The following is a 26664-nucleotide window of genomic DNA, read 5'->3' on the forward strand; positions in this document are numbered from 1 at the left end:
TAATAAGGAATGGGTGGACTAATCATTTGACTCTGCTGTTCTTCTGTTTCCTTTAAATGAGGTTCTGGGAAGAGATGAATTTTACAATCTCTCTTTGCTTTGAAATTGGTCAGCGCCAGGGCTCTGCCTGTGCTTTACTGATGCCAGGGCACCATCTAGTGGCCAGATGGAGTAAGGGTCGGATGAAAGCTCGGTCAGCTCCGTGCACATTGCTAAAACCAGTCCTCCATCAGAAGCAACCAAATACATCGAAAACAGTTGTTCAGAGGTCAGAAGATATTGTCATTGTTGGTTATAACTCATTTGAAACGCTTCTGAGGATTTTTAAGAAGCTTCCTCACAAATCCAGGAAGTGCAGCCCCTCATGTTCACGTAAGGTCCCTGTTTTGGAGATTTAACAAATAGAATTGAGTTGGATTTTACCTTAAATCATCCCCAGCACTGGCCCTAGAATCTGACTGTCAGGGTTCAAATGCTGCCTCTGTCTCTTCCCAGCAGTGTGTGCCTGGGCCAGTTCACTTTCCCAGGCATCAGTGACTGATAATTGTAAGGTTTAATGAGATGATATACATGAAACACTTAGCTTAGTGCCTGGCACATAGTAAGCGCTCAATAAATGTTAGGTGCTATGATTACCATTACTGTTATTATTTCAGTGCCCTATTACCATATTTGGATAACTGTTCAGTGTTCTTTTCTCAAAAGATATAAGCAGTTTCTCTTGATAGTAGATTTAGGTATATTATCTGTAATGCCATTTACTCATGATGGGAATTCATATATGTAAAGAGAAGCTCTTACGGCCTTGGTGGAGGAGGGAAGGGACAGACACCAAAAGAACCATGAGCGTGCTTCCTGACAGGTGCCATCATAGAGGTGCCAGTGATCACTAGGAGCCCAGGGTTAGAAGTGCCTGTCAGACTGTCACACCACGCCCCATCCCATGTGTTCCTAAGCCCTCTCCTTCCCACTCCTTACATGATAGAAAAGCTCTTGTTTCCTTATGCCAACCACAGTTCTTTTCCCCTTTAGGCTGGAAAATGATTTGAGCACACAAACCAACTAGGAAAACAGATTTGATTTTTTTCCAAGTGGAAAGGATCTGTTTTCTCTAAATGTGTATAAGTCACTGTTTCTACACAGAAGATCGTAAGTAAGCTCTGTCTTACCTGTTTGCTCAGAAGCAGCCTGGCTTGTGAAAGTCGTGTCTGTGGGCTGCGGATTAGTTAGGCCCGCCCGCCAATGCTGCCTTCACCCCTTGTGCGACCTTGGCTAAGGCTGCCAGCGAGGGCTCTTGGTTGCACGCAGCAGGTATTGGAATTATGCTGGGGAGCTCACAGTCTCCAAGCGAAGGCTGGAAAATGAGGCTTAGAAAATGAACAGGGTCTAAGGGAGGTCATGTATCAGCAGGATCCAGGCAGGAACGGAAACCACTTTATTTCAAACAGAGGGAATGCAATATAAGGAATTTGTTAGAAAGCAGGCTAAAAAGTAAAAGGGCAACTCGGAAAAAAACAGCATATTAAGGAAGAAATAGCTATTGCCTTTAAGGCAACGAGGGACAGAAAGGAAAACGTGGGGTTAGCAGGACCTGGGACCTTGGCAGGTGCCGGGAGCTCCGAAGGGCTGGTGCTTGCATCTGGAGCCTGAGGAGTGGGGACCCTGAGGCTGGGCTGCAGGCTGGTGCCGGGAGTGCCAGACTAAGCTGAGAGTTCCTCTCTTCTGCTGCTGAAGCCATGCTGGCAGGAAAACAGAAGACATCCCTTCTCCCTCTTCTGGCCTCCAGTTGCTCCGGCAGTGCTTTAGTGACTCCCACTTTTCAGATGGACGGGAACCCAGTGGGAAAGGTAGCTTGGGAAATGTTGTATGTACACCCCAGCCCCGGCATATGAGTTGGCTTGCAACTGAGAGAAAATAGGAGATGACCAGGCTATGCAAGATTCGAGGCAGCAGGAAGTACAGCCACAGTGCAGAAACTGCTGGTTCACTTTGCTGGCTGCTGCTGCCCGCCCCACTCGGAGCCCACCATCATGAACGAGTTCTGAGCGAGATCCCCTCACCTGGTATGCCCTGAATGGCTTACAGATGTGCTAATCAACGGACTGAGAAATTAGTCCTTTTAAACCCTGGGGCCACTAGGCAAGGCTTGCAGTGGTCAAAGCCCCCAGTGGTCACCTTGGTTGATTGGCCAAGTCGAGGTCATATGTCTGTAACCCAGCTGACTGCAGCTCCACGTGATGCTGGACCCACTCACAGTAGAACGGTGGTTAGAGCCCGACCACTTGTTCTTCTCAAAAAAGAAAATGTCTACAAAAGTGACCGCTCAACCTCTAGTTTCTTTTTCTTTCTTTCTTTTTTTTTTTTTTTGCGGTATGCGGGCCTCTCACTGTTGTGGCCTCTCCCGTTGCGGAGCACAGGCTCTGGACGTGCAGGGTCAGCGGCCATGGCTCACGGGCCCAGCCGCTCCGCGGCATGTGGGATCTTACCGGACCGGGGCACGAACCCGTGTCCCTTGCATCGGCAGGCGGACTCTCAACCACTGCGCCACCAGGGAAGCCCTCTGTAGTTTCTTAACTGTTACATGGGGTTTACTATTTTTATCTTAATAGGCTGTTTTGAGAATTAAAAGAAATTTATGCAATTGTGACTTGTACATGGTAGGTGCTTAATAATCAGTCTCTCTTGTGGGGGACTGCATTGTAGATTAAAACTGTACACCTGGCAAAAAGACTGCGGTTCAAAAGTATTTGTCAGGAGGAGTAAAAAGGACAGAGTCCTTCCAGGCCTACTGTATACATCTGAGGGCCTCAGGAATGCCTTTGTTTTGGCGTGGGAGGAGTGTGCTCCCAGGATTTGAAGCCTAAAGCTTGAGGTTTTGAACGTTCACGAGCTATTTCCAATACTCAGAAGAGGTTTTTTTCCCCCCTCCTATGGTGTTTTCCTCAGTTTTTCAGACTGCTGCTTTTAGGAACGTTGCTTCGACCTTACTCTCTCCTGAAATGTGCTTTCCTCCTAAGCTCTGTTGAGATTGATCGTCTTTATTGTGAAGGGTTTTCGTGTTCCTGGGTTACGTAAAACGAAATGCGTGCCTTTTGCTTACAGCCCCTGCTTTCCTTTAGGTTATCCTCTTCATGCCCCCGAAGCCTACTTTCCTTATTTCAAAAAGCATAACGTGACTGCAATCGTGAGGCTGAACAAAAAGATTTACGAGGCGAAGCGCTTCACCGATGCTGGCTTCGAGCACTATGACCTCTTCTTCATCGATGGCAGCACACCCAGCGACAACATCGTGCGAAGGTTCCTGAATATCTGCGAGAACACGGAGGGGGCGATCGCGGTTCACTGCAAAGGTGCGAGCGAGGAGGCCTCGGTGGGCACTGGGTTTCTGAGAGGGGGTGAGCCAAAAGACAGAAAAACGTGAAACAAAACCAGTTAGCGGCTTAGGAAGCAGATGAGTTGTTTTTAGTTTGAGAAAACTGGAACACAAACCCATTTAAATGACCCCTTCCTAAAGAAAGGATCGCTTGGATGTGGACAGTCGGTGGTGTGCGGCTTTCTGGACAAGGCAGTTGTTCTGGCCTTACCTTCCCCAATTCACAATCGCTGACACCAGGTGCCATGAGGAGGGGAAATCGCAGCAGCACCGTCGGTAGGCTGGCACAGTTGTCAGGAGGCAAGGGTTGTTTGTTCCCCTTTCTCCTTCTCTTCCATAATTGCCCATCCTTTTTCCATCCTCCTCCACCCATCTGATATTTAATGCTCCCATTTCGTGACCCAGCTATCTGGAGCCCCACTTCGCACCCCCCCTTCCTCTCCCCTATTAGCCTTTTGCATCGTGGAACAGAGTGTCTTACTTGACCATTGCAAGGGGGCGGCAGCATACCTAACCCTAACCCTGACCCTAACCCTAGGGGCGGCAGCATACCCGGCTCATCGCTAGCTTCCTTGCCACAGGTCTGTTACTGCCTCTTTGAAAGCTTGAAAGACTTATGTAAATGCATCTGTGGTCTCCAGGAGTGGGTACTTTGGAACAGGAGTCGCCAGATTTAGCAAATAAAAATACAAGATGCCCAGTTAAATTTGAATTTTAGATAAACAGTGAGTACTTTTTTAGCATGTCTCAAATAGTGCACCAAACATACATTCTGTATTTTACCTGGCAACCTTGCGTCAGCTACTCAGAAAATATGAAATACCATTTGCTCTAAGCCTAGTTGTTATAGACTCTGAGGAGGCTCGCATGGTAAGATTTTCCAGCACGGTGGAAGGTATTTTACGGGGGTCTTTCTTTTCAGTGAGCAGAAATCACTTTGGCCACCAGGGATGGAGCCTCTAGTTCCTCAGATGCAGCTTTTCGTATCGCCACTGGGTGGTGCTGTTCTCCGGTGTTGAGTCTGAGAACCGGTTTCTGTCGCGTTTTATGCTAATTGTCTGGTAGGTGTTGGGGATTGTACTGTTCTTTTCATGTGCCTAGTGCTGCTGTAACTGACTTACTCAGACGAGGTGGCTTTGGTTCTAACAGAAATTAAAATACCATTTTGTAGGCCCTTGTTTCTATGTTTAAGATTTGAGTAGGTGGAGGTACTTTGCTGAACATGTGAGCAGTAACTGGAAGCTGCATTTTGCGGGAGCCCCGGCGAGGGAAACGAGCTGCACGTGGCCCCTGGTTCAGCGGAGGGCTCCTCAGTCAAGCTTCGTCCACGTTGACAGAGCCCCCTCCCGCCCCTCCGCGTTTCTCAGCAGGACGGGGCCCCGACTTGCTGGACCTGCTGGACTTCCTGTCTTGGGGGTGCGGGGGGCGTGGGTCTCTTAGGAAGGACTGCTGCTTTCGGTTCTGCCCAGGTCACTGTGGGGTTGGCGGTGTCTGCCTTGCCCCCGAGTGATCCGTAGGCGCCCTGGCTTTGCCTCTCCATCCCATTTTGTTAAAGATTGCCCAGGCCCAAGGAAAAGCCTGCATTTCACACGCAGTCGGCCCTCCGTGGTATCCGGGGTTTCCGCCTCCGTGGTATCCGGGGTTTCCGCATCCGCCGAAGTGACTATAAGGGACTTGAGTATCCCCAGATTTTGGAATACGCTGGGGTCCTGGAACCAATCCCTCGCGCATACCAAGAGACCATTGTATTTCAGCTATAAGTGGAACTTGAAAGCTAATGGGAATATGGCAGCTGCTAACGTTTAGTAGGAGCTATTCGTATGTTCTGTTTCAAAGCTTATTTTTGTGTCATAAAAATCAGTATTTTTCCTGGGATTAATTTGGCCTTATTTCCTAATCAATTAGTTTTATGGTTACCAAGGCATATAGTTTCTCTGCCTGTCATTGTCTTGGATTGACAAATTCAGGGGAGGAGAAATGCAAAGCTTTCCCTGAAACTCAGCATCTCTCTTGATATTATTCCTCACCTGACAAACATTGGGAAAATGAACCGCTCTGCTGTTAAACATTCTTGTTACAAGGATATAATAACATTCTTGTTATTATATCCTTGACTTGTGAATGTTGACCTTGTAAAGAATATTTTAAGAAATTCATATGTTTTATGTTGCAGAGGTTTTTATATTTTAATCAGAACCTTTAGCATCGAAGTCAGTTCTTTTATAGGAAGGTCACAATTACAGGTGGTGACATCTTTTTGAGAGTGTTATTTCATTTGCTTCCACTTGTACACACATGTAGGATTCTTTCATAAGGATTACACTTTTGATTTAATTACAGCTGTATTGTTTTAAATAGCGTGGTTAGCTACTATAGGCCTGTTAATTATTTCGACATCTGCGCTAATTAAGTCAGCTTAGTTTCCTGGGAATTAAAGCAGCACTGAGCATTTTAATTGAACTATAAGGAGGAGGGAGAGAGACCCTTATCCAATGTCAAATGAACTTTGGTAGCTGCTGAAAAAAATGACTATTTCCTGCCTCAACGTAAAGTACTAAAAATAGAGACAAACTGGAAACTAATTTTCTGGGAATGTGTGAAATCTTACAATGATTCAATATCTGCAGTTTGCCTTCTGGTTGATAAAAGGAATGGCTATGATTTCGTGACATTCTCTAGCACAAATAATCATTAAACAACAGCAACATTGTGATGTTCCAGTGTGTGATTTTTGATGTTCTATGGGAGTTTCAGAAAACGCCTGGAACTGTAAGGCAATCAGTGCTTAACTTGGTATAAATAGAAGACGTTTCAAAGTCTTCTCTTGCTGTGCCAGGGAGCCCTTTAATTATGAATGCTTTAAAAAATTTGTTAAAGTTTTTATAGAAACTTAGTGAACTGTTCCTATTCTGTTGAACTGTGGTAAGAGCTCCTAACTATTGAGTGCTAAGTAGGTTCTTTTTATAGATCTAAATTATAGACTCTTTTTAAAAGGGGGAAGCAACTTTAGTTTTAGAGAAAGTTGAAAAATTTCTGCACCACCTTTTTTCCTTGGTGGTGAGTGTGTGTGATGAGGAACGCAACCAAGGGAACGGGCAGCCTCCTGCACAGGGAGGGGTTCAGGGAGAGACAGTGTTGTCTCCGTAGGGAAGGCCGTTTTCTTCCCAGATAGAGACCCAAATTGGTGACTTGAAGGAGGACACTGGAAACCAACTGGGCTTCCTGCTTCAGGCTGTCCAGCTGTGTTGTATCAACATGATTGCCTGTAGTCTCGTCAGATGTCTGAGGACTTAACAGGCTCTGCAGAAACAAAATATTTGCTCTGGGCACAAACATGAAGGCAAATAACTCATATTAAAGGAAGAGAGTCCTACTGAGACCATGATTAAGCTTCACTCTTTTCTAAAGAATGTCGATGTTTTATCTGGGGTAAAGTGTACTTCAGATGAAAACAGGACACACACACACACACACACACACACACACACCCCTCATCTAATAAAATAGTGTAAATATAATTTTTAAAAAGGAAGAGTGAATGGGAAGGGAATGCCAGGCATCTGTAAACATGAGCTTGATTGTAATTTCATTTACATTTTTGGTATGTATTCTCAACCTCAGGTGATACTGCCCTCAAGGGGGAAAAATTGTTTTTGGGTGGTAAAAAACATTTTCTTTTTCTGTATACAGTGTAGATTTATACACGGCACATAAAGAAATAGGTGGTCTGTCTGTGACAGTAAAATTTCATGGGGGACAGTTAGGAAAAAAATGCCTAGAGGGGCTCTTGGTTTGGGGGGGAGGACAATAATGAAGAGAAGGTTGAGAAACACTGACTTAGAGACATGCGTTTTTAAAATTTTCACATTTATGAAACTAGGATGGATCTTAAAATTGATCGCATACCATAGTTTAATTTTTTCTTAGTGGAACTTAAATAATGGTGTATGTTACACCGTTAGATGACATGGTATCTTAGATTTGCTGAAAAATTGTGTATTTCCAAGTAGTGAGGAAATTAGAGAAGATTCTCTTTATTATTTGACTAGAAAACGCTGACAAAAGGCCTCCTCCTTTTGAGGGAGGGGGGAGATTCCGAAACATATAAAAAACGAAGGCACCAACACTTTCCTATGTCGTTTTCTAACTAAATGTTTTCATGGATGACATTGTACCAATTTTCCAGGCTAGAAATATCCGTTGTCTTTAGCTTTCTCTGTGACCCAATCAAAATGTCTTTCTAATTCAGCTCTTCGTTGTTACCACTGTCTCCCCCGTCCATGCCTGTCAGCCAGCCTTGCTCCTGCCCCAGCCTTCCAGCTCCTCTCTCTGGCTCCCGTCTCTGTCCTTTCCAATCCAGAGGTATGCTGCTGCCTCATCCACCTGCTTTTATCATGTCACATTCTTTGACCCCAAATACATGACAGCTTTATTTTGCCCTTTACATTGATTAAAGGCAAAATCAGATTTTTGCATGATACCAATTGTATGTTTATTAGTTGTTGATAATATCATGAATTTCATAATACTTTTTTTTTTTTTTTTTTTGCGGTACGCGTGACCTCTCACTGTTGTGGCCTTTCCCGTTGTGGAGCACAGGCTCCGGACGCGCAGGGTCAGCGGCCATGGCTCACGGGCCCAGCCGCTCCGCGGCATGTGGGATCCTCCCGGACTGGGGCACGAACCCGCGTCCCCTGCATCGGCAGGCGGACTCTCAACCACTGCGCCACCAGGGAAGCCCCCATAATACTTTTAAAATGAGTTGAATTTCGTTCATCAGAGGCTCATCTACATGTTTGAGGAGTAATAACACATATATGCAGGAGATGTGCCCTAATCAGTGCTCAGAGAACTTTGCATCTGGATTTGGGGATTCCCAAATAACTCAGCAGTCTTTGGTGTCTTTGGCCCACAGTTGATAACCTGCTTCTGCTAAGTACAGGTTCCTCCACTTAAATCAGAGGTGCCCTTTAATCTGCCTCCTCTACACCCATCTGCTCTTATTTTCTACTCAGCACACACTGACACATTCTCCAGACCAGCCAGGCTTTCCATCACTGGACCCTTTGCTGAAAATGTTCCATGACCTTCCTATTCTTTAGAGTCTGTTGAAGTCCTTGTCATCAATGACACATTCTTTGAAGACACCAACAGCTCACACAGTCCCTTTCTTTGAGAGCCCAGTTTTCAGTTTAAACCTAATTTCTTTGCTTCTTGGTTAATATTCTTGTGTCTACAACTTCTTTGATAACATATCCTGGTCAAAATTATATCCTCTACTTGCTTATCTCCTTATCCTCTGAGCAAAACCCTGTCCTGGGTAGCTTGTAGACAGCAAATAAACATTGGACTAGCTGAATCAAAGGATTAAAAGCAGAGAGCCACTTTGTCGTTTCTAGGAAGAAGAGTATACGATGGGAAGAGATTAAGTAGTGGAAAAATAACTCAGCACAGTGCCTTGCTCATGGGTGGTACTTAACAAATAAAAGTTTATAGTACTGAATTTAATTCCAAGAAGGCAGATATGGAAAGATTTAGAAAATGCTTGTAAATAAGCATTAGTGGCTCAGTACTGTATATCTCATGAGGGCAGGCGTCCTGCTTGTCTTCATGTTTCTGGCCCCAGCGTCTGTCACAGCACCGCATGCTCAGGCGGTCTTAGTATTTGTAGAATGGAGTGACTGAATGGATGAGCCGAGACTGGAAAGAACTCTGGGACACTCACAGGACCCCTGGGGATTTTAGTCCTGAATTCCATATTCACTTGTTATGCTAATGTGAGTGAACTGGTTAGTATCTTTGGGCTTCAGTTCTGGTGTGTGAACAACAGTCACCATATTTGAAGACCCTACAGCTTGATCAAATTTTTGAATATTTTGGGAAAGGAGGAAGCCAGTGTAGATTTAAAAAAATTGTCTAAAACGTAAAATCCTATCACTTTTTAAAAATAGATTTTTATTGCAATATAATTGCTTCACAATACTGTGTTAGTTTCTGTTGTACAACAAAGTGAATCAGCCATATGCATACATATGTCCCCATATCCCCACCCTCTTGAGCCTCCCTCCCACCCTCCCTATCCCACCCCTCTAGGTGGTCACAAAGCACCGAGCTGATATCCCTGTGCTATGCGGCTGCTTCCCACTAGCTATCTGTTTTACATTTGGTAGTGTATATATGTCCATGCCACTCTCTCACTTCGTCACAGCTTACCCTTCCCCTTCCCCGTGTCCTCAAGTCCATTCTCTACATCTGCATCTTTATTCCTGTCCTGCCCCTAGGTTATTCATAACCTTTTTTTTTTTTTTTAGATTCCATATATATGTGTTAGCATACGGTATTTGTCTTTCTCTTTCTGACTTACTTCACTCTGTATGGCAGACTCTAGGTCCATCCACCTCACTGCAAATAACTCAATTTCGGTTTTTTTTTATGGCTGAGAAATAGTCCATTGTATATACATGCCACATCTTCTTTATCCATTCATCTGTCGATGGACACTTAGGTTGCTTCCATGTCCTGGCTATTGTAAATACTGCTGCAATGAACATTGTGGTACATGTCTCTTTTTGAATTATGGTTTTCTCAGGGTATATGCCGAGTAGTGGGATTGCTGGGTCATATGGTAGTTCTATTTTTAGTTTTTTAAGGAACCTCCATACTGTTTTCCATAGTGGCTGTATCAATTTACATTCCCACCTACAGTGCAGGAGGGTTCCCTTTTCACCACACCCTTTCCAGCAGTTATTGTGTCTAGATCTTTTGATAATGGACATTCTGACTGGTGTGAGGTGATACCTCATTGTAGTTTTGATTTGCATTTCTCTAATAATTAGTGATGTTGAGCATTTTTTCATGTACCTCTTGGCCATCTGTATGTCTTCCTTGGTGAAATGTCTGTTTAGGTCGTCTGCCCATTTTTAACTGGATTGTTTGTTTCTTTGATAATGAGCTCCATGAGCTGTTTGTATATTTGGAGATTAATCCTTTGTTTGTTGTTTCATTTGCAAATATTATTTCCCATTCTGAGGGTTGTCTTTTTTATGGTTTCCTTTGCTGTGCAAAAGCTTTTAAGTTTAATTAAGTCCCATTTGTTTATTTTTGTTTTTATTTCCGTTACTCTAGGAGGTGGGTCAAAAAAGATCTTCCTGTGGTTTATGTCAAAGAGTGTTTTTCCTATGTTTTCCTCTAAGAGTTTTATAGTGTCTGGTCTTACATTTAAGTCTTTAATCCTTTTGGAGTTTATTTTTGTGTATGATGTTAGGGAGTGTTCTAATTTCATTCTTTTACATGTAGCTGTCCAGCTTTCCCAGCACAACTTTTTGAAGAGGATGTCTTTTCTCCATTGTATATTCTCACCTTCTTTGTTGTAAATTAGGTGCCCATATGTGCATGGGTTTAACTCTGGGCATTCTATCCTGTACCATTGATCTATATTTCTGTTTTTGTGCCAGTACCATACTGCCTTCATTACTGTAGCTTTGTAGTATAGTCTGAAATCAGGGAGCCTGATTCCTCCAACTCTGTTTTTCTTTCTCAAGATTGCTTTGGCTCTTCGGGGTCTTTTGTGTTTCCATACGAATTGTAAAATATTTTGTTCTAATTCTGTGAAGAATGCCATTGGTAGTTTGCTAGGGATTGCACTGAATTTGTAGATTGCTTTGGGTAGTATAGTCATTTTCACAATATTGATTCTTCCAATCCAAGAACATGGTATATTTCTCCGTCTGTTCACGTCATCTTTGATTTCTTTCATCAGTGTTTTATAGTTTTCTGAGTACAAGTCTTTTGCCTCCTTAGGCAGGTTTATTCCTAGGTATTTTATTATTTTTGTTGCAGTGGTAAATGGGAGTGTTTCCTTAATTTCGCTTTCTGATTTTTCGTTGTTGGTGTGTAGGAATGCCAGAGATTTCTGTGCATTAATTTTTTATCCTGCAACCTTACCAAATTCATTGATTAGTTCTAGTAGTTTCCTGGTGGCATCTTTAGGTTTTTCTATGTATAGTATCATGTCATCTGCAAACAATGACAGTTTTACTTCTTCTTTTCCAATTTGTATTCCTTTTATGTCTTTTTCTTTTCTGATTGCTGTGGCTAGGACTTCCAAAACTATGTTGAATAAGAGTGGCAAGAGTGGACATACTTGCCTTGTTCCTGATCTTAGTGGAAATGCTTTCAGTTTTTCACCATTGAGTATGATGCTTGCTGTGGGTTTATCATATATGGCCTTTATTGTGTTGAGGTAGGTTCCCTCTCTGCCCATTTTCTGGAGAGTTTTTATCATAAGTGGGTGTTGAATTTTGTCGAAAGCTTCTTTTGCATCTATTGAGATGATCATATGGTTTTTATTGCTTAACTTGTTAATGTGGTGTGTCACATTGATTGATTTGTGTATATTGAAGAATCCTTGCATCCCTGGGGTAAATCCCACTTGATCATGGTGTATGATCTTTTTAATGTGCTGTTGGATTCTGTTTGCTAGTATTTTGTTCAGGATTTTTGCATCTATGTTCATCAGTGATACTGGTCTATAATTTTCTTTTTTTTTGTGATACCTTTTTCTGGTTTTGGTATCAGGGTGATGGTGGCTTTGTAGAAAGAATTTGGGAGTGTTTCTCCCTCTGCAATTTTTTGGAAGCGTTTGAGAAGGATCAGTGTTAGCTCTTCTCTAAATGTTTGATAGAATTCACCTGTGAAGCCATCTGGTCCTGGACTTTTGTTTGTTGGAAGATTTTTAATTACGGTTTCAATTTCATTATTTGTGATAGGTCTGTTTATATGTTCTAATTCTTCCTGGTTCCATCTTGGAAACTTGTACCTTTCCAAGAATTTGTCCATTTCTTCATGGTTGTCCATTTTATTGGCATATAGTTGTTTGTAGTAGTCTTGTATAATCCTTTGTATTTCTGCAGTGTCTGTTGTGATTTCTCCTTTTTCATTTCTAATTTTGTTGATTTGCATCCTCTCCCTTTTTTCTTGATGAGTCTGGCTAAGGCTTTATCAGTTCTTTATCAAAAAGAACCAGCTTTTAGTTTTATTGATCTTTGCTATTGTTTTCTTCATTTCTTTTTCATTTATTTCTGATTTGATCTTTATGATTTCTTTCCTTCCACTGACTTTGGGTTTGGGTTTTCTTTGTTCTTCTTTGTCTAGTGGTTTTTAGTGTAGGGTTTGATTATTTATTTGAGATTTTTCCTGTTTCTTGAGGTGAGATTGAATTGCTATAAACGTCTCTCTTAGAACTGCTTTTGCTGCGTCCTATAGGTTTTGTTTATTTTGTGTTGTTGTCATTTGTTTCTATGTATTTTTAAATTTCTTCTTTGATTTCTTCAGTGATCTCTTGGTTATTTAGTAGTGCACTGTTTAGCCTCCACGTATTTGTGTTTTTTACAGTTTATTTCCTGCAGTTGATTTCCAATCTCATAGCGCTGTGGTCAGAAAAGATGTTTGATATGATTTCAGCTCTCTTAAATTTTCTGAGGCTTGATTTGTGACCCAAGATGTGATCTATCTTGGATAATATTCTCTGTGCACTTAAGAAGAAAGTGTATTCTGTCACTTTTGGGTGGAATGTTCTATAAATATCAATTAAATCTATCTGGTTTATTGTATAATGTAAAGCTTGTGTTTCCTTATTTATTTTCTGTCTGGATGATCTGTCCATTGGTTTAAGTGGGGTGTTAAAGTCCCCTACTATTATTGTGTTAGTGTTGATTTCTCCTTTCATGGTGTTAGCATTTGCCTTATGTATTGAGGTGCTCCTATGTTGGGTGCATAAATATTTATAATTGTTATATCTTTTTCTTGGATTGATCCTTTGATCATTATGCAGTGTCCCTCCTTATCTCTTGTAACAGTCTTTATTTTAAAGTCTATTTTATCTGATACGAGTATTGCTACTCCAGCTTTCTTTTGATTTCCATTTGCCTGGAATATCTTTTTTTATCACTTCACTTTCAGTCTGTATGAGTCCCTAGGTCTGAAGTGGATCTCTTGTAGACAGCATATATATGTGTCTTGTTTTTGTATCCATTCAGCCAGTCTGTGTCTTTTGGTTGGGGCATTTAATCCATTTACATTCAAGGTTATTATCGATATGTATGTTCCTATTACCATTTTCTTAATTCTTTTGGGTTTGTTTTTGTGGGTCTTTTTCTTTTGTGTTACCTGCCTAGAGAAGTTTCTTTACCATTTGTTGTAAAGCTGGTTTGGTGGTGCTGATTTCTCTTAGCTTTTGCTTCTCTGAATAGCTTTTGACTACTCCATCGAATCTGAATGAGATCCTTGCTGGGTAGAGTAATCTTGATTGTAGGTTTTTCTCTTTCCTCACCTTAAGTATATTCTTTTTGTTTTACTTAAGTGAAAAAAAACTGTGTGATTTATTAACATATTAAAGCTATAAACCTATTAATGAAAATTTCAAGCAAATCTTCCTTAATTTACGTTTTGGGAGAATTTGTTTCAATGAACAGGGTAAGAGAGAACTGCATTCATTTTTTTTTTTTTAACATCTTTATTGCAGTTTAATTGCTTTACACTGGTGTGTTAGTTTCTGCTTTTTAACAAAGTGAATCAGATATACATATGCATATGTCCCCATAGTCTTCCCTCTTGCGTATCCCTCCCTCCCACCCTCCCTATCCCACCTCTCTAGGTGGTCACAAAGCATCGAGCTGATCTCCCTGTGCTATGCGGCTGCTTCCCACTAGCTATCTATTTTACATTTGGTAGTGTATATATGTCCATGCCACCTTTCACTTTGTCACAGCTTACCCTTCCCCCTCCCTATATCCTCAAGTCCATTCTCTAGTAGGTCCGTGTCTTTATTCCCGTCTTGCCCCTAGGTTCTTCATGACCTATTTTTTTTTTCTTAGATTCCATATATATGTGTCAGCATACAGTATTTCTTTTTCTCTTTCTGATTTACTTCACTCTGTATAATGGACTCTAGGTCCATCCACCTCACTACAAATAACTCAATTTTGTTTCTTTTCATGGCTGAGTAATGTTCCACTGTATATATATATGCCATATCTTCTTTATCCATTCATCTGTTGATGGACACTTAGGTTTCTTCCATGTTCTGGCTATTGTAAATAGAGCTGCAATGAACATTTTGGTACATGACTCTTTTTGAATTATGGTTTTCTTAGGGTATATGCCCAGTAGTGGGATTGCTGGGTAGTATGGTAGTTCTATTTTTAGTTTTTTAAGGAACCTCCATACTGTTTTCCATAGTGGCTGTATCAATTTACATTCCCACCAACAGTGCAAGAGTGTTCCGTTTTCTCCACACCCTCTCCAGCATTTATTGTTTGTAGATTTTTTGATGATGGCCATTCTGACCGGTGTGAGATGATATCTCATTGTAGTTTTGATTTGCATTTTTCTAATGATTAATGATGTTGAGCATTCTTTCATGTGTTTGTTGGCAATCTGTATACCTTCTTTAGAGAAATGACTATTTAGGTCTTCTGCCCATTTTTGGATTGGGTTGTTTGTTTTTTTGTTATTGAGCTGCATGAGCTGCTTGTAAATTTTGGAGAATAATCCTTTGTCGGTTGCTTCATTTGCAAATATTTTCTTCCATTCTGAGGGTTGTCTTTTTGTGTTGTTTATGGTTTCCTTTGCTGTGCAAAAGCTTTGAAGTTTCATTAGGCCCCATTTGTTTATTTTTGTTTTTATTTACACTTCTCTAGGAGGTGGGTCAAAAAGGATCTTGCTGTGATTTATGTCATAGAGTGTCCTGCCTATGTTTTCCTCTAAGATTTTGATAGTGTCTGGCCTTATATTTAGGTCTTTAATCCATTTTGAGTTTATTTTTGTGTATGGTGTTAGGGAGTGTTCTAATTCCCTACTTTTACATGTACCTGTCCAGTTTTCCCAGCACCACTTATTGAAGAGGCTGTCCTTTCTCCACTGTACATTCCTGCCTCCTTTATCAAAGATAAGGTGACCATATGTGTGTGGGTTTATCTCTGGGCTTTCTATCCTGTTCCATTGATCTATATTTCTGTTTTTGTGACAGTACCATACTGTCTTGATTACTGTAGCTTTGTAGTATAGTCTGAAGTCAGGGAGCCTGATTCATCCAGCTCCGTTTTTTGTTCTCAAGATTGCTTTGGCTGTTCGTGGTCTTTTGTGTTTCCATACAAATTGTGAAATTTTTTGTTTTAGTTCTGTGAAAAATGCCAGTGGTAGTTTGATAGGGATTGCACTGAATCTGTAGATTGCTTTAGGTAGTAGAGTCATTTTCACAATGTTGATTATTCCACTACAAGAACATGGTATATCTGTCCATCTATTTGTATCATCTTTAATTTCTTTCATCAGTGTCTTATAATTTTCTGCATACAGGTCTTTTGTCTCCTTAGGTAGGTTTATTCCTAGATATTTTATTCTTTTTGTTGCAGTGGTAAATGGGAGTGTTTCCTTAATTTCTCTTTCTGATTTTTCATCCTTAGTGTATAGGAATGCAAAATATTTCTGTGCATTAATTTTGTATCCCGCTACTTTACCAGATTCATTGATTAGCTCTAGTAGTTTTCTGGTAGCAACTTTAGGATTCTCTGTGTATAGTATCATGTCATCTTCAAACAGTGATAGCTTTACCTCTTCTTTTCCGATTTGGATTCCTTTTATTTCCTTTTCTTCTCTGATTGCTGTGGCTAAAACTTCCAAAACTATGTTGAATAATAGCGGTGAGAGTGGGCAACGTTGTTTTGTTCCTGATCTTAGAAGAAATGGTTTCAGTTTCTCACCATTGAGGATGATGTTGGCTGTAGGTTTGTCATATATGGCCTTTATTATGTTGAGGAAAGTTCCCTCTATGACTATTTTCTGGAGGCTTTTTATCATAAATGAGTGTTGAATTTTGTCAAAAGCTTTCTCTGCATCTATTGAGATGATCATATGGTTTTTCTCCTTCAATTTGTTAATATGGTATATCACATTGATTGATTTGCTTATATTGAAGAAACCTTGCATTCCTGGGATAAACCCCACTTGATCATGGTATATGATCCTTTTACTGTGCTGTTGGATATTCTGTTTGCTAGTATTTTGTTGACGATTTTTACATCTATGTTCATCAGTGATATTGGCCTGTAGTTTTCTTTCTTTGTGACATCTTTGTCTGGTTTTGTTATCAGGGTGATGGTGGCCTTGTAGAAAGAGTTTGGGAGTGTTCCTCCCTCTGCTATATTTTGGAAGAGTTTGAGAAGGATGGGTGTTAGCTCTTCTCTAAATGTTTGATAGAATTTGCCTGTGAAGCCATCTGGTCCTGGGCTTTTGTTTGTTGGAAGACTTTTAATCACAGTTTCAATTTCAGTGCTTGTGATTGGTCTGTTCACATTTTCTATTTCTTCCTGGTTCAATCTCGTAAGGTTGTGCGTTTCTAAGAATTTGTCCGTTTCTTCCAGGTTGTCCATTTTATTGGCATATACTTACTTGTAGTAATCTCTCATGGTCGTTTGTATTTCTGCAGTGTCAGTTGTTACTTCTCCTTTTTTATTTCTAATTCTATTGATTTGAGTCTCCCTTTTTTCTTTATGAGTCTGGCTAGTGGTTTATTAATTTTGTTTGTCTTCTCAAAGAACCAGCTTTTAGTTTTATTGATCTTTGCTGTTGTTTTCGTCATCTCTTTTTCATTTATTTCTGATTTGATCTTTATGATTTCTTTCCTTCTGCTAACTTTGAGGTTTTTTTGTTCTTCTTTCTCTGTTTTCTTTAGGTGTAAGATTAAGTTCTTTATTTGAGACATTTCTTGTTTCTTAAGGTAGGATTGTATTGCTATAAATTTCCCTCTTAGAACTGCTTTTGCTGCATTCCTATAGGTATTGGGTCATCATGTTTTCATTGTCATTTGTTTCTAGGTATTTTCTGATTTCCTCTTTGATTTCTTCAGTGATCTCTTGGTTATTAAGTAGTGTATTGTTTAGCCTCCATGTGTTTGTAGTTTTTACAGATTTTTTCCTGTAATTGATATCTAGTCTCATGGGGTGTGTTTGGAAAAGATACTTGATACGATTTCAATTTTCTTAAATTTGCCAAGGCTTGATTTGTGACCCAAGATATGATCTATCCTAGAGAATGTTTCAGGGGCACTTGAGAAGATTGTGTATTCTGTTGTTTTTGGATGGAATGTCCTATAAATATCAATTAAGTCCATGTTGTTTAATGTATCATTTAAAGCTTGTGTTTCCTTATTTATTTTCATTTTGGATGATCTGTCCATTGGTGAAAGTGGGTGTTACAGTCCCCTACTATGATTATGTTACTGTTGATTTTCCCTTTTATGGCTGTTTGTACATGCCTTATGTACTGAGGTGCCCCTATGTTGGGTGCATAAATATTTACAATTGTTATATCTTCTTGGATTTATCCCATGATCTTTATGTAATGTCCTTTTTTGTCTCTTGTAATAGTCTTTGTTTTAAAGTCTATTTTGTCTGATATGAGAATTGCTACTCCAGCTCTCTTTGATTTCCATTTGCATTGATTATCTTTTCCCATCCCCTCACTTTCAGTCTGTATGTGTCTCTAGGTCTGAAGTGGGTCTCTTGTAGACAGCATATATAGAGGTCTTGTTTTTGTATTCATTCAGCCAGTGTATGTCTTTTGGTTGGAGGATTTAATCCATTTACATCTAAGGTAATTATCGATATGTACGTTCCTATTACTATTTTCTTAATTTTTTCGGCTTTGTTATTGTAGGTCTTTTCCTTCTCTTTTGTTTCCTGCCTAGAGAAGTTCCTTTAGCATTTGTTGTAAAGGTGGTTTGGTGGTGCTGAATTCTCTCAGCTTTTGCTTGTCTGTAAATGTTTTAATTTCTCCGTCAAATCTGAATGAGATCCTTGCTGGGTAGAGTAATCTTGGTGGTAGGTTTTTCTCCTTCATCCCTTTAAATATGTCATACCACTCCCTCTGGCTTGTAGAGTTTCTGCTGAAAGATCAGCTGTTAACCTTATGGGGATTCCCTTGTATGCTATTTGTAGTTTTTCCCTTGCTGCTTTTAGCATGTTTTATTTGTATTTAATTTTTGATAGTTTGATTAATATGTGTCTTGGCATGTTTCTCCTTGTATTTATCCGCATGGGACTCTCTATGCTTCATGGACTTGATTAACTATTTCCTTTCACATATTAGGGAAATTTTCAACTATACTCTCTTCAAATATTTTCTCTGTCCCTTTCTTTTTCTCTTCTTCTCAGACCCGTATAATTCGAATGTTGGTGCATTTATGTTGTCCCAGAGGTCTCTGAGACAGTCATCAATTCTTTTCATTCTTTTTTCTTTATTCTGCTCTGCAGTAGTTATTTCCACTATTTTACCTTCCAGGTCACTTATCCGTTTTTCTGCCTCAGTTATTCTGCTATTGATCACTTCTAGAGAATTTTTAATTTCATGTATTTTGTTGTTCATCACTGTTTGTTTGCTCTGTAGTTCTTCTAGGTCCTTGTTATATGTTTCTTGTATTTTCTCCATTGTATTTCCAAGATTTGGATCATCTTTACTATCATTATTCTGAATTATTTTTCAGGTAGACTGCCTATTTCCTCTTTACTTGTTAGATCTGGTGGGTTTTTACCATGCTCCTTCATCTTCTGTGTGTTTCTCTGTCTTCTCATTTTGCTTAACTGACTGTGTTTGGGGTCTCCTTTTTGCAGGCTGCAAGTTCGTAGTTCCCGTTGTTTTTGGTGTCTGTCCCCAGTGGCTAAGGTTGGTTTAGTGGGTTTTGTAGGCTTCCTCGTGGAGGGGACTAGTGCCTGTGTTCTGGTGGATGAGGCTGGATCTTGTCTTTCTGGTGGGCAGGTCCACGTCTGGTGGTGTGTTTTGGGGTGTCTGTGGCCTTAGTATGATTTTAGGCAGCCTGTCTGCTAATGGATGGGGTTGTGTTCCTGTCTAGCTAGTTGTTCGGCATGGGGTGTCCAGCACTGTAGCTTGTTGGTCATTGAGTGGAGCTCGGTCTTGGTGTTGAGATGGAGATCTCTGGGAGATTTCTGCTGTTTGATATTATGTGGAGCTGGGAGGTCTCTTGTGGACCAGTGTCCTGAACTTGGCTCTCCCACCTCAGAGACACAGCCCTGACGTCTGGCTGGAGCACCAAGAGCCTGTCATCCACATGACTCAGAATAAAAGGGGGAAAAAAGAGAAAGAACGAAGAAGGTAAAATAAAATAAAATAAAGTTATTAAAATAAAAAATAATTATTAAAATAATTTTGTTAAGTAATAAAAACATAAAAAAAGAAAGTAGAGAGCAACCAAACCAAAAAACAAATCCACCAATGATAACAAATGCTAAAAACTATACTAAAAAAAAAAAGAAATGGACACACAGAACCCAGGACAAATGGTAAAAACAAAGCTATACAGACAAAATCACGGACAGAAGCATACACATACACCTTCACAAAAAGAGAAAAAGGGGAAAAGAATACGTATATCATTTCTCCCAAAGTCCACCTCCTCAGTTTGGAATGATTTGTTGTCTATTCAAGTATTCTACAGATGCAGGGTATATCAAGTTGAATGTGGAGGTTTAATCCACTGCTTCTGAGGCTGCTGGGAGAAATTTCCCTTTCTCTTCTTTGTTCACACAGTTCCTGGGGTTCAGCCTTGGATTTGGACCTGCCTCTGCCTGTAGGTCGCCTGAGGGCATTTGTTCTTTGCTTAGACAGGACAGCGTTAAAGGAGCAACTGATTCGGGAGCTGTGGCTCACTCAAGCCGGGGGGGAGGGAGGGGTACGCAATGTTGGGCAAGCCTGCGGCAGCAGAGGCCAGCATGATGTTGCACCAGCCCGAGGTGTGCCGTGTGTTCTCCCGGGGAAGTTGTCCCTGGGTCACGGGACCCTGGCAGTGGCAGGCTGCACAGGCTCCTGGGAGGGGAGGTATGGATAGTGACCTGTGCTTGCACACAGGCTTCTTGGTGGCTGCAGCAGCTCCCTTAGCGTCTCATGCCCGTCTCTGGGGTCTGCGCTGATAGCCGCGGCTCGTGCCCATCTCTGGAGCTCCTTTAAGCGGCGCTCTTAATCCCCTCTCCTCACGCACCAGGAAACAAAGAGGAAAGAAAAAGTCTCTTGCCTCTTCAGCAGCTCCAGACTTCTTCCGGACTCCCTCCCTGCTAGCTGTGGTGCACTAGCCCCCTTCAGGCTGTCTTCACGCCACCAGCCCCAATCCTCTCCCTGGGATCCAACTGAAGCCCGAGCCTCAGCTCCCAGCCCCCGTCCATCCTGGCGGGTGAGCAGACAAGCCTCTCGGGCTGGTGAGTGCCGGTCGGCACCGATCCTCTGTGCAGGAATCTCTCCGCTTTGCCCTCAGCACCCCTGTTGCTACGTTGCCCTCCGTGGCTCTGAAGCTTTCCCCCTCCGCCACCCACAGTTTCCGCCCGCGAAGGGGCTTCCTAGTGTGTGGAAACCTTTCCTCCTTCACAGCTCCCTCCTACTGGTGCAGGTCCCGTCCCTATCCTTTTGTCTCTGTTTATTCTTTTTTCTTTTGCCCTACCCAGGTACGTGGGGAGTTTCTTGCCTTTTGGGAGGTCTGAGGTCTTCTGCCAGCGTTCAGTAGGTGTTCTGTAGGAGTTGTTCCACGTGTAGATGTATTTCTGATGTATCTGTGGGGAGGAAGGTGATCTCCGCGTCTTACTCTTCTGCCATCTTGAAGCTCCTCTCCTCATTCTCCTTACGTATATTCTGCCACTGCCTTCTGGACTGCAGAGTTTCCTTTGAAAAGTTGGTTGATAACCTATGGGGATTCCTTTGTGTGTTATTTTTTGTTTTTCCCTTTCTGCTTTTAATAGTTTTTCTTTGAATTTAATTTTTGTTAGTTTGATTAGTATGTGTCTTGGTGTGTTTTTCCTAGGGTTTATCCTGTATGGGACTCTCTGTGCTCCCTGGACTTGGGTGACTATTTCCTTTCCCATGTTAGGGAAGTTTTCAACTATAATCTCTTCAAATATTTTCTCAGACCCTTTCTTTTTCTCTTCTTCTTCTGGGACCCCTTAGTTCGAATGTTGGTGCATCTAGTGCTGCTCCAGAGGTCTCTGAGATTGTCCTCAATTCTTTTCATCCTTTTTTCTTTATTCTGCTCCTTGCAGGCATTTCCATCATTTTGTCTTCCAGCTCACTTATCCGTTCTTCTGCCTCAGTTAATCTGCTATTGATTCCTTCTAGTGTATTTTTCATTTCAGTCATTGTGTTGTTTATCTCTGTTTGTTTGTTCTTTAGTTCTTCTAGATCTTGTTAAACATTTCTTGTATTTTCTCAATCCGTGCCTCCATTCTATTTCCAAGATTCTGGATCATCTTTACTATCATTGCTCTGAATTCTTTTTCAGGTAGATTGCCTATTTTCTCTTCATTTATTTGGTCTTGTAGGTTTCTACCTTGCTCCTTCATCTGTGACATCCTTTTTTCTGTCTCTTTTTTTTTGTTATGAGTGAGATTTTGTTCCTGTCTTACTGATTGTTTGGCCTGAGGCTTCCAACAGTGGAGTTTGTAGGCTATTGTGTAGAGCTAAGTTTAGGTGCTGAGATGAGGAACTTTGTGAGACCTCATTCTGATGACTATTCCCTGGGCTCTGAGGTTCTCTGTTTGTCCAGTGGTTCGGACTCGGAGCTCCCACCACAGGAGCTTCAGCCTGACCCCTGGCTCGTGAACTAAGATCCTGCAAGTTGCGTGGGATGGCAAAAAAAAAAAAATAGAACAATAACAAAGTAAAAAAAAAATAGATTGGGAAACTGACAGATATGTTAGAAAGAATATAAAAATAAAAATAGAGATGAATCGACAACCGGAAGGTACATCAGTACCACAATAGTAAAAAAGAGGAGGAGGGAAAAGAGAAAAAAATAAATAAAGGAAAAGGCCTTGGCTGTGGAGGGCAGGGCCTAAGCAAGGGCAAGGTTTGGGTGGTGGGTAGGGCCAATGCTCAGGACCCACAGGGCTGGAAAAGGCCCTGGGGGCTGTGGAGGGTGGGGCTTAGGCTCAAGGAACAGAAGGGGCCCAGGTGTGCCCCCCACCCCTGGTCTCAGAGAGCAGGGGACCTCACCTGGGAGGCCAGCAGGCTTCCTGGGCCGCAGTGGGTGGGGCAAACGCCCTCCTCTCCTCTCCTGCTCCTCCGGTCTGGGAGGGCTCCTCCTGCCTGCCTCTCCTGATCTCCCCGGCCTCCCTCCTATGCCCCCAGTGGTGGGGGGCAGCCTTGGAGTGCAGGGAACCGGCCTAGGAGCTCAGCAGGCTCCCCAGGCCTGAGTGGGCAGGGCAATTGCCCTCTGCACTTCTCCCACTCCTCCCAGATGCCTCCTCCCACCTGCCTCTCTTGATCTCCCCAGCCTCCTTCTCATGGCCCCAGGACCCACGTGGCCTTGATGGGGCTTTGGAGAGGGGGTCCCGTCTTGGGAGCCCAGCAGGCTCCCTGGAGGGCCAGGCGATCACCCTCCACTCCTCTCCTGCTCTTCCTGGGGAGTCCCTCCTGCCTGCCTCTCCTGATCTCCCTGGCCTCAGGGGCACCGATCCTGTCTGGCCTCCACTTCTGCTCCCCCCTCAGTCCCCCCACATCCTACTGGTTCACTTGGGGGTTCCTCCCATCTCCTTGGGCGTCAGAGTCCCCCACTGGTGGCTGGCAGGTGCCCTAATCGTGGGGAGATGCTAACTCCGCGTCTTCCCACACTGCCATCTTCATCCTATCACTTTTGTTTCTGTGGAGAGAGGAAAAAGAAATCGCAATTTGTAAAAACCCTTTGAAGAACATTTTGATCATGATAGTAACCAATGCATCCTTGAAAATCATTTCTAATTATATTAATTTCTCCTACATAACAGAAATTGGGTTCAACATAAGAAATATGTTGACACAAAAGTTTCCAAAAAATTTAAGAGCCTCAAGAAAGGAAACTTGAGCACTTCTGTTGGCTTGGTTCTTAGTGGATTGTGTGTTCTCATAAGGGCCAGGACCATGTCTGTTTTATTTGTCACCTTATCCCCAGCTTCTAGCACAGTACCTGGCAGGTAGTAGCTGCTCCATCAATACCTGTTGGCTGAGGAAATAATGAAATCCTGGTCTCTGAAGGAGTTCCATAGAGGTTAGGACCACCTGGTGGAGATAGTACTGAAACAGTCATGAGTTAGGCAGCTAATGGGGCCTGATGATACTTATGGTGTCTTCTTACTTTGATTCTATAATTCCTTATTCTACGATAAGTTTAAAAAAACCTCACCATTTACATAGGCTTAAAAGAATGATCATGATAATATAATCAGTTACGCTACTGACTCAGAGTCACACACACAAAGTGTTTTTTTTTTAAATTAATTAATTTTTTGTTGCCTTGGGTCTTGCTGTGTGTGGGCTTTATCTAGTTGCAACAAGCGGGGGCTACTCTTTGTTGCAGTGCACAGGCTTCTTGTTGCGGTGGCTTCCCTTGTAGCAGAGCACAGGCTCTAGGCGCGTGGGCTTCAGTAGTTGTGGCACGTGGGCTCAGTAGTTGTGATGCACGGGCTTAGTTGCTCCGCGGCATGTGGGATCTTCCCAGGCCAGGGCTTGAAGGCCACGTCCCCTGTGTTGGAAGGCAGATTCTTAACCACTGCACCACCAGGGAAGTCCACAAACTGTTAACTGAAGGTTCATCTCAGCCTGGGCTGGAGCTAAGGATGGGGAGCATGGGGACACCTGACAGCTGGTTTTTTTTTTAAGTTAGTTTATATATTTAAAAAAATTTATTTATTTACTTTTGGCTGAACTGGCTCTTTGGTGTGGCGCACGGGCTTCTCTAGTTGCGGTACGTGGACTTAGTTGCAGTGAAATGTGGGATCTTAGTTCCCCAACCAGGGATCGAACCTGGGCGCCCCTGCATTGGGAGCGTGGAGTCTTAACCACTGGACCGCCAGGAAGTCCCTGACAGCTGATATTTTGCAAGTGCTTGTCTAGAACCAGTATTGCCTTAACAATGTTCACAGTGACGGTCATTCTCAAAGGCCCTCGGGGGTTGAACTCTCCATAATTTTCAAGATACTTGCTCTGATATTTATATATATTTTTACATATGTTTATTTTGATCCTATGATCTATTTTTTAAAAATTTCTTGAGTTAGAATTATCTTTCAGCCCCTCCCCCCAATCATGAAAAAGCATTACCTTATTGCCTGGGTTTAAAAATTTTGTATTATATTTGAAACCATAGCATCTTCTGGACAGGGTTTAATTTCAGAGTTTTTGTGGGTACATTTGCTATATTTTGTATTTCTTGTTGTGTTTCCCTCTCTTACAGCTGGTCTTGGAAGAACAGGGACCTTGATAGCCTGTTATGTCATGAAACACTACAGGTTTACACACGCAGAAATAATTGCTTGGATCAGAATATGCCGGCCCGGCTCTATTATAGGACCCCAGCAGCACTTCCTGGAAGAGTAAGTATAGTGTCTCCATTATCACATGATGTTCTTGTTCCTGATTATTTCTGCCGCTTGTTCCCTGGTTGTGGACTATGTCAAGCCCGTGGTTGTGAAATGGCTGCATTGTTAGAGAAGGCTGTACCTCTAATGGAACGTTGTTGATTTGACAGCTAATGCATTCTAACTTTGTACCTTTTATATTTCTTAGATCAGGTGAGAGTGAGGAGAAAATCACAGAGCCATCTCTGCCTACCTTTTTTCTGTCATTTTCTATGTGTGATCTGGCTACAGTGCAATTTTCTTATGTCAGCCCACTTGGCACTTTTCATTCTTTTTTTTTGTTTGCACATCTAAAAGCAGAACAAGAAAAAACACACCACAGAGGTCAGTCCAGGATTTCGATGACATTGCCGCTCCTCTGACAACTAACTAAGCTGCTCATGTAGCTGCAGCTTATGAGTTACCAAGGAAGAAATAAAGAAGACTGGGTTTTAGTCCTGGCTATACCGCTAACTAGCTTTATGACCATTATTTAGAAGAATACTTATAAATTCCTTCCTTCATCTGTTCACGTACTCATTCATTAACTGTTTGTCAAACCCCAGCCCGCAAGGCGGGGAGGTTTAACCTGTAAGAGTACAATCCTTTCTGATTTCCCCTTAAAATTTCAGAAATTACCATTAATTTACCCATTAAGAAAATGAAGAGATGAAATAAGCACTAGCTGATTTAGGTCCAGCTCTAAAATCAATTGGTGATGTCTTATACTAAAATTTCACTTTTTTCTTTTTATTCTGGTGTGGATCTATATGGAATAGCATTCTTTTCCAGATAATTCCTTTCCCATTTAAATCATTTTATGTCGGTGAGAAACAAATGATCATGAATTTCATAGAAAGATGCTGTAAACAAGCTTTAAGCATCTGAAATGGATAAAAGGATTTGAGCTTACTGAGCAGTTACTTTAATTGTCAATCCCAGAGGGAATAAGTGATAGGAAAAGACATGCTGAAACATGTGCAGTTATACCTTAGCTTAAAAGAATGAGGTGGAAGTGTAATGAATACACAAGGAAAAAATACCCAAGAACAGGATCATTAAGAAGACAAGTTCCTAGGTTTTTGTCCTGTGAGATGCAAATCAAATAATTATATTATTTTAGAGCTTTCTTCTTGTCAGATTCTCTGCCAGAGGTTTCCATTATTTTGCATTATGTGTGCCTACAGCATGGGACTTTGTGCTGTGTATCTGCCAGGGGCTTGTTGTGCTAATTACTTACTAAAGTTGGATAAATGGCCTTAGGGTTAGAAAACAAAAAACATTCCTAAACCTGGATCTTTAAGCCATCTCTTAAAATCATTGTTTGGAAGAATGTTCATTCATTAGGTACCTACCGAATACTCACCTTGCCCCTGGCTCTCTGCTAAGTACAGTTCACAAGGTGAGGAGATTTTCCTGAGAACACCACTGGTCAAATTCACCTAAATGTCTCAGGCCACCAGATGCCACAACCCTCCCACTTCATGCCTGCGTACTCCTTCCTACTTCCTACTCTGCCTTCTCTCTCTGCCATGTCTCAAAATAATAACAGAAGAAATTAGGGTTATGAGGCAAAGGCATTCTAAGTTGAAGGCTTTTTCATTTATAGATACTTAAGCGGCAAAACTTAGGTTATTTACTTAGGTGTGAGTCAATACTGTAGTTTTCTACTATCTGTGAATCTGAGGTGCAGGAATGACTTCCTTATATAACGAGATATTAAAATCAGTTATTACTAATGTTTAGGTCAGAACCTTCCTGAAGGCAGGTTCTCGATCTGAGGCACTATACCTTCTATATTTTGCAGTATTTCCTATAGAGCCATTTCTATGGAGAAATGTCTGCATTACTCATGGGCTTTCACAG

General features: G+C 41.7%; 1 protein-coding gene across 2 annotated transcripts in view; it reads left to right on the forward strand.

The window, feature by feature from the left end:
* Positions 1-26664, forward strand: part of CDC14A (cell division cycle 14A) — a gene marked incomplete at its 3' end in the record, with an annotated part of 164610 nt that overhangs the window by 107168 nt on the left and 30778 nt on the right. For both annotated transcript variants that reach the window (XM_079913594.1, XM_079913593.1), the window contains exons 9-10: positions 3120-3350; positions 24636-24774. In XM_079913594.1, coding sequence (XP_079769720.1) covers positions 3120-3350; positions 24636-24774 — 370 coding nt within the window. The remainder of the gene's footprint in view (positions 1-3119; positions 3351-24635; positions 24775-26664) is intronic.

This window comes from Stenella coeruleoalba, assembly GCF_951394435.1.
Source record: "Stenella coeruleoalba genome assembly, chromosome: 1".
Taxonomy (NCBI): domain Eukaryota; kingdom Metazoa; phylum Chordata; class Mammalia; order Artiodactyla; family Delphinidae; genus Stenella; species Stenella coeruleoalba.